The 8,825-nt window shown below is 39.6% G+C and overlaps 1 protein-coding gene across 1 annotated transcript in view; it reads right to left on the bottom strand.

Moving 5' to 3' along the window:
• Positions 1-8,825, bottom strand: part of PLCE1 (phospholipase C epsilon 1) — a 363,784-nt gene that overhangs the window by 90,618 nt on the left and 264,341 nt on the right. The window contains exons 4-6 of the mRNA XM_007951283.2: positions 5,262-5,407; positions 3,270-3,528; positions 1,510-1,715 (exon numbers count right to left, since the gene is read on the bottom strand). Coding sequence (XP_007949474.1) covers positions 1,510-1,715; positions 3,270-3,528; positions 5,262-5,407 — 611 coding nt within the window. The remainder of the gene's footprint in view (positions 1-1,509; positions 1,716-3,269; positions 3,529-5,261; positions 5,408-8,825) is intronic.

Below are 8,825 nucleotides of genomic sequence, written 5' to 3'. Positions count from 1 at the left end.
TAGAACTGACATTTTCACAATGTTCAGTCTTCCTATCCATGAGCATGGGATGTTTTTCCATTTATTTAGGTCTTTTATGGTTTCTTGAAGTAACTTTTTATAGTTTTCTTTGTAGAGGTCTTTTGTGTCTCTGGGTTATATTTTCTTATCCAGTCTGCAACTTCCCATTTCTTAAGTGGTGCATTTTACCCATTTACATTCAGGGTAATTATCAATAAGCATGAATTTGTTGCTGTCATTTTGTTATGTGTTTTTTCATGGGATTGTTGATTTCTTTGTTCCATATAATTTTCTGTGCTATTGACTGAGTATATTTAATTTTAAAATATTTTAATGTCCACTCTACTATGCTGCCCAGTGATTAATGGAAACAATTGCTACAGAAACTATGAAACAATACACTGCTGGGGGAACTATCAAATGATACAACCATTGTGGAAAGCAGTATGGCAATTCCTTAAAAAGATGGAATTAGAAATACCATTTGATCCAGCAATCACATTACTAGGTATATATCTTAAAGAAGTGAGAGCCAGACAAGAACAGATATATGCACCCCCATGTTTATCACAGCACTATTTACATATAGCAAAGAGATGTCAACAACCTATGTGCCCATCAACAGAAGAATGGATAACCAAACTATGGTACATACACACAATGGAATACTATGCAACACTAAAGAATACTGTAGTACCTGCAAAACACCACGTAATGTATTGGAGGACATTATGCTAAGTGAAATAAGTCAATCACAGAAGGATAAATATTGTATTAGTTCATTATTGTAAAAAACCATGGAAATGTTTATATATGGAAGGAAATTTTCTTTGTCAGTTCCCAGGGGTGGGAGGGGAGGGGAGCAAACCCTGCAAAAATGAAAAAAAAAAAAAAAAAAGAAAAAGACCTATGAAACAAATAAGAGATCCTGGTTCTAATCCTGAGACTTAATTTTCTAAATTTTTAGAAATGGCAGTATAGCTATAATTGTTTAGGGATAACAGATGGTAAGAAGTTAAATCATGAAGGGCAATCTCAGAACACAGCAACCAGATCACACAGTCTACTTCTTATTCAAATTTGCTAAAGTTTGAATATTAGAAAGCATGACTTAACAATAATACTGTTGTTTTAGGTAATCTTGAGTTGGTCTTGAACTCGTGGAGATCCCATGCACAACTGGATCACACCATTGTGATCCATAAGGTTTTCACTGGATGATTTTTTTGGAAGTAGACCACCAGGCCTTTCTTTCTAGTCTGTCTTTCTAGAAAGCTTTGCTAAAATTCATTCAGCATCACAGCAATGCGCAAGCCTCCACCGACACATGGATGGTGGCCACACATGAGGTGCACTGGGTGGAACCGAATCCCAGTCTCCCATGTGGAAGGCGAGAATTCTACCACTGAAACTATTATGTATTCATGTAAAACCAAACTGAAGTAGGAAGAGGATTAACCAAGCAGGAAGAAAAAGTGAGCCTCTTTCTTTTAAAAACGTAACACTTACTGCCACCGCGTTTTATCCTTCAAGGAATTTTTCCTAGAGCTGTTCCCTTCACTGGGGCTGCCCTCCTCCTCAGTCTCCAGGCTTCGACTGCAGCTCCTGATGATCTGAAAGATGCTGTTGACGGTGGACTCCTTCTCCGAATTCTTTAAGCCATTTTGTCCCACGCGTTGTAGGAAATTATCTTGTCCACTGTAATCTGCAACAAACTACAGAGAAATATATGGAGAATTTGCTATTGCAACTTAATAAGATGTGCCTGAATAACCTACTTGGCTAGGGAAATGAAATCATGATAGTAATAAATTATGGCATTTGTGCATGTTTTATTGGAAAGAAAGCAAGAACCTCCAGGAAAAACATTTTTTCTTTAATTTCATCACATGAAACATCAAAACTCACTCATGTTTTCATTAAGTCCACTTTAGTCCCACTAGGAACCAAAACTCCACTTCGAGTTTAAAACACAAAAGCAATATTATTTCAAGGTTCTCTGGGGAGAAGGTTAGCCACTTTTCACAGGAAGGGCAAGGTTATTTTATCCTTGTACTGAGGAGGGAGGGAAAACTATGACAAAAGTATGTTATTCTGTGGAAGCAGATAAAGTTACTAGGACCTAAGGAAAATGTTGAGGAAAGGTGACATTTTGGTTTATTTCCCACGTAACTTATGGGAACACAGAGGCTTCTGGGTGGTTTTTAAGCTCTTATTGTCTTTATTGTTAAACAGGAAGTTTCTCCTCAACAGAGGCTACAGAGCTACAGCCAGGCCAAAAGATGTGATGTTCCCTTCCTAAGAAGAAAACCCATATGGGCACCACTTGGGAGCTTTACATTTTCACTTCCATTTCTTGCACTTTTATCCCAGCTCATAAACTAGAGAGATGCACACTGGAACTATAGCCTCTACCTGCCAGGTGATCTCAACTTTCCCTGGCACCAAGGTCATATTGTTTGCCAGGTAACACAGAGGTTGTCTTAGCCGAGTCTTCTCAATCTCACTATGAAGGTGTGTATGTGTGTGTATGTGTGTGTGTATGAGAAAAGTCCATAGTGGGTGCTGTCATCATTGTGAGAATAACCATAGCTTTGAGACTTTCAGGTACCTAAAAATTATCCACAAAGTCCTCCCTATTTTAGTACCTTCTTTCATTTAAAAATACTTTATAGGGATGTTTCATTATCTGTCCCTTCTAGTTTCTTAATGTCCCTTCTCTTGTCTTCTCTTAATGTGCCCAATGCCCTGAGTCACAACTCACACCCCTATCTCCACCATGGAAGTCAGGGAAAGGAAGGAGAGAGGCTGGGAGAACTGAGGCAGTCACTTTCCTGAGTGTCCTCCCGAAAAGGGTGACATAGCATTGGCTGCTCCTTTTCATTGTTCCATTTATTTAGAATCTGAATACTTCCCTTACAATTACATGCTCTCATTTAATTTTCTTTATCTTCTGCATCCAGACATTCTTACCCATTATGAAAAAACTCATCAACCTTCAAGAAAAAAAAACCCTCAAAACAAAAAAAACCCTTTTCCAAGTGTACTTATATATTGTCCAATTAAAACAAACCTAATAGTTTTAAGCCAATGACAGTGCCAGTAGACATTTTTTTTCCAGAACATTCAAGGATCTAATTGTTATCCAGTAGCTGGATTAAACTAATAAGTTTAATAACTTATTAAACTCTGCATTTGATAAGTTATCCCTTCTTGCAGGCAGATGTCAACAATGACCCTGACCTCATGATAATTTTGAAAGGCCTCACCTCTAAAGTTTCTTCTTGGGAGTTGTACCGTGGGCAAAGCTTCATGAGGCCAGAAGATCCATCAAGGACTTCGCAGAGCTCCTTCAGAAACACTCCACAGAACGGAACCACCTTGCAGCCGGGGATGTGCAGCGCCCGCGTCACCACCTTCCTGTACTCGCAGGAGGATTCGTGCTGAGCCATTGCATCTTTCAGGCTCCTCATGGTCTCAATGTCAGACTGGTCCATAAACTGCCACATTTTCAGGACTTTTCTTGACCTATTACAAATAAATGACATCTTAAAAATTGTGGTAAATATAAATGTAGCAAACCATTTGACATTTTGTCATGCTAACAAAAGAAAATGCTTGACATTTCAACCATCTTCACAAGTACATCCAGTGACATTAATCATGCTCATCACCTTGTAATCATCACTTTTATCCATTGCCAAATTTTTCCATAAAAATGACATTTTTTTCAGACTGACGAGAAGTAATATAGTTGATAGTAAATTGCCTAACCTCCATACAAATTCGTTCTTTTGACCTGTTGTTGTTGTTGTTATGTGCCATCAAGTTGGACCCGACTCATAGCGACCCCTCCTTGGGTTTCTGAGGCAGTATCTCTATGGAAGTAGACTGCCCCATCTTCCTTCCGAGGAGTGGCTGGTGGGTTTGAACTGCCAGCCTTTTGGTTAGCAGTCAAGTGCCTTAGGTACTACGCTACCAGAGCTCCTTCTTTTGACCTAAGTATTTTTAATACTTACTTAAGATTCATATTTCACATACTTCACAAAATGATAGTAACAATACTGTTATAAATGAGAACATAATATTAATTAAATATTAATTAATAATAATAGGACAGATCAAAACAAATACAGGCACATGTGATGAGTTTATTATTCAAATTAAGTTGGGTCTGAAAGTCAAATTGAACTTCAGGCTCCCTGGGTAATTCTAAGGTTATTCTTACATCAACTAAAATCCCTAATACATGGTCTGTGACAGCCAGCCTCCAAGACGGCCTCCAACAATCCGTATCTCTTGATATTCATACCTTGTATAGTCCTCACCTATAATGAATCAGTGCTTGTACTATGTGACCAAGACAATGTGGCAGAAGCAACAGGGTGTGACTTTTGAGGTTAGGACATAAAAAGCATTGCAGCTTCCACCTTACTTTCTCGGTTTGTTTACTTTGGGGTAAACCAGCCCCTATGCTGAGGACAGTCACATCCACGTGGAGAGGAAAGGAGTTCTCCAGCTGAAAGCCAGCACCATTTTGCCAGGCAAACACAGAAGGATTAAAAAAAAAAAAAAAAAAAACCATTGCCACGGACTCAATTCTGACTCATGGTGACCCATGTACTACACGGTCAGAGACTAGAATCGAACTATAGGGTTTTCTTGCTATAATCTTTACAAAAGCAGTCACCATATCTTTCTTCCATGGAACCACTGAATAGGTTTGAACCACCAGCCTTTAGGTTAGCAGCCATTGTAAGCTGCTTGTGCCAACCAGACTCCACATAGAAGGATAATCACCATTAAAACAGGTACCAGAGCTACCAGAGCTCCTTCATATAATGTAGGAATAATAATAGCACTTACCTCAAAAAAGTATTTTGGGATTAAAAGATATAATGCATGAAAAAAGCTTAGTCCAGTGCTTGACATACAGCAAGAAAGATAGATAGAAAAATAACAGTAAGGTATACAGAATGGGAAAGGGAGCAGAGATGGCAGTGATGGAGCTGACCGCTTAAGTAACCTGGTAATTTCATTCAATCTGGCAAGATCAAAGCAGGCACAGTTAAGTAGGCTCATGAATGGTCAACAAGGGCTGAACTTGTGGCATCTCTGAGGGTCAAGGCTTGCAGAGCTAAAATAATAACTACAGACTGCCTGGTTTGGGTAAATGAAGCTACCCTAGCAATTAACTGAGTGCCATTCAGATGTTAAGAGGAAACTATGCCCAGGTAAACATATTTCCCACTTGACCATACCTGAGGCCAGCCAAGAACTCCATGACAGCATTGTAGTTGCCCATGTTCCAGCAGCATTTGGCCACATGCACCAAATATGAGAAGACTTCCCGCTTCTCCTCCATGGAGCCTGCAGCGAGGATCAGCCATGTTACCCAGGAGCTCACCTGGAAAAGGCAGAGAGAAACACCCACTGAAATGATATCCTGGAAGCTTAGTAACTATTTTTCCACAATAATTTTTTTTTTTTTTTATATTAGGAAAACAAAATCTCAGCAAAGCCCCACCGCTTCTTTGTTATGGGATTTTGGAAAAGTCACTTAACTTCTCTATATCTCTTCATCTTCATGAATCTACAGATTGGGAAAGGTAATTCATAAAATCCTTCTTGAGCTATAGAATTCAATGAGACTATAGGAAAATAAGGCCTAAGGATAATTTTAATTTAAATATATTTAACTATCTTTCACAAATGTATTATTTGTGATGCTAACCAAATGACTCAATAATAATAATAACTAATACTTCCATAGTACATAATCATGGTCGTATTTTGGCTCTCTAATACCTTGATTATATCCCTCCTGAATTTAGAGACCATTTAAAGAATAGATTCAATGCATTGAACATCAATGACTAGAGGAATTGTGAGATGACATCAAGAACATCTTCCATGAAGAAAGCAAAAGGTCATTAAAAAGACAGGAAAGGAAGAAAAGACCAAAATGGAAGTCAGAAGATATTTTGAAACTTGCCCTTGAACAGAGAGTAGCTAAAGCAAGTAAAAGAAATGATAAGATAAAAGAGCTGAACAGAAGATTTCAAAGAGCAGCTTAAGAGCAGCTCAAGAAGACAAAGTCAATTATTACAATGAAATGTGAAAAGACCTTGAGTTAGAAAACCAAAAGGGAAGAACACACTCTGCATTTTTCAAGCTGAAAACTGAAGAAAAAATTCAAGCCTCAAGTCGCAATTTTGAAAGATTCTATGGGCAAAGTATTGAATGATGCAGGAAACATCAAAAGAAGATGGAAGGAATACACAGAGTCACTGTACCAAAAAGAATTGGTTGATGTTCCTCCATTTCAAGAGGTGGCATATGATCAAGAACCAATGGTACTGAAGGAAGAAGTTGAAGCTGCACTGAAGAAACTGGCAAAGAACAAGGCTCCAGGAATTGATGGAATGTTAATTGAGAAGTTTCAACAAAGGGATCCTAAGTTGGAGGCACTCACTCATCTATGCCAAGAAATCTGGAAGACAGTTACCTGGCCAACTGACTGGAAGAGATCCATAATTGTACCCATTCCAAAGAAAGGTGATCCACAGAATGTGGAAATCATCAAACAATATCATTAATACCACATGCAAGCAAAATTTTGCTGAAGATAATTCAAAAATGGTTGCAGCAGTATATTGACAAAGAACTTCCAGAAATGCAAGCTGGATTCAGAAGAGGATGTGTAATGAGGGTTATCTTTGCTGATGTCAGATGGATCTTGGTTGAAAGCAAAGAATACCAGAAAGATGTTTACTTGTGTTTTAATTGACTATGCTAACCAGAAGGCTGGCGGTTCAAAACCCACCAGCCACTTCTCGGAAGGAAGATGGGGCAATCTACTTCTATAGTGATACCGCCTCGGAAACCCAAGGAGGAGTCGCTATGAGTCGGGTCCGACTCGACAGCACATAACAACAACAACAACAACATGCAAAAGCATTCAATTGTGTGGATCATAACAAATTATGGATAACATTGAGAAGAATGGGAATTCCAGAACACTTAATTGTGCCCATGAGGAACCTATACGTAGACCAGGAGGCTGTTGTTTGAACAGAACAAGGTGATACTGCATGGCTGAAAATCAGGAATGGAGTGAGTGTGTCAGGATGGTATGCTTTCACCATACTTCTTAAATCTGCATGCTAAGCAAATAATCCAAGAAGTTGGACTATATGAAGAAGAACATGGCATCAAGATTGGAGGAAGATGCGTTAACTATCTGTGATATGCAGACAACACAACTTTGCTTGCTGAAAGTGAGGATGACTTGAAGCACTTTCTGATGAAGATTAAAGACTACAGTCTGCAGTATGGATTACATCTCCACATAAGGAAAAAGAAAATCCCCACATTTGACCAATAAGCAGCATCATGATAAATGGAGAAAAGACTGAAGTTGTCAAAGATTTCATACTACTTGGTTCCACAATCAACACCAATGGAAGCAGCAGTCAAGACATAAGATGACGTATTGCACTGGGCAAATCTGCAGCAAAAGACCTTTTTAAAGGGCTGAAGAGCAAAGAGGTTTCTTTGAAGACTGAGGTGCGCCTAACCCAGCCTGTATTTTCAATCACCTCATATGCATGTTGTAATAGTTGGAGCTGTGTGTCAACTTGGCTGGACCACAATTCTGTGTGGTTTAAGCTGTTGTGATGCGGTTATTCCCATGATGGGATCAGATGATTATGTTTTGAGCAGGCAATCTGTTGAAAGGGAGTTTTCCTAGGGGTGTGGCCTGCTTCCAGTATATCCATGACATCTTGGGAAGAGAGACATTCTTCTGTGAATCGGGATTCTGTTGTGCTGCCTACAACTTTCCATGAGTGAACAGTCCACCATTTGGCCTGGAGATCTTGGATTCATCATTCGTTGGAGTCAACAGCTGGTGTACTGCCTTGCCTGCCTTGAGATCCTAAGCCTTTGTGGTTGCAAGAGTTGGGAAAAGCCTCCAGCTTGACGTGGAAAAGCCTCCAGCTTGATGTTTGATCCAGGAACTTTGGACTTGCCAGCTTCTATAAGTGTGTGAGCCATTTTCCTAAGATAAATTTCTCTCTCTCTCTCTCTCTCTCTCTCTCTATCTCTCTATCTATATATATATAAGCTTTACTGTTTTTTGTTTCTCTAGAAAACCCAGCCTAACACACATGTGATAGCTGGACAACAAATAAGGAAGACCAAAGAAGAGTTCATGATTTTGAGTTTGGTGTTGGTGAAGAAAACTGAAAGTACCAGGGACTGCCAAAAGAATGAACAAATCTGTCTTGGAAGAGGTGCAGCCGAAATGATCCTTGGAAGTGAGAATGGCCAGACTTCATCTGACCTGCTTTGGTCATGTTGTCAGAAGGGACCATTCCCTGGAGAAGGATATCATGCTTGGCAAAATGGACGGTCAATGAAAAAAGGGAAAGGCCCTCAATGAGATGGAGTGACACAGTGGTTGCAACAATGGGCTCAGATATAGCCAGGATTGTGAGGCTGGCACAGGACCAGGCGGTGTGGCGTTCTGTCGTACATAGGTTTGCTGTGAATCAGAGCCAACTCGACGGCACCTAACAACAACATACAGTACATACTACTATGTATCTGGGAAGTGCAAACAGTTACTATGCTCGGCTGCTACCTGAAAGGTTGGAGGTTTGAGTCTATGCAGAGGTGCCTTGGAAGAAAGGCTGAGTGATCTCTTTCCAAAAAATAAGCCATTGAGAGGCGGGGCAAGATGGTGGACTAGGCAGAAGGATTGCACAGACCCTCTTCAACAAAGAAAAGGAAACCAATTAACACAGACACAGAAGATAATC

Source organism: Orycteropus afer, unplaced genomic scaffold (genome assembly GCF_000298275.1).
Source record: "Orycteropus afer afer isolate SDZICR_OR568_19922 unplaced genomic scaffold, OryAfe1.0 scaffold00293, whole genome shotgun sequence".
NCBI classification, from domain to species: Eukaryota; Metazoa; Chordata; class Mammalia; order Tubulidentata; family Orycteropodidae; genus Orycteropus; species Orycteropus afer.
Note: the sequence above shows the minus strand (reverse complement) of the source record. Positions and strands in the feature narration are given on the sequence as shown.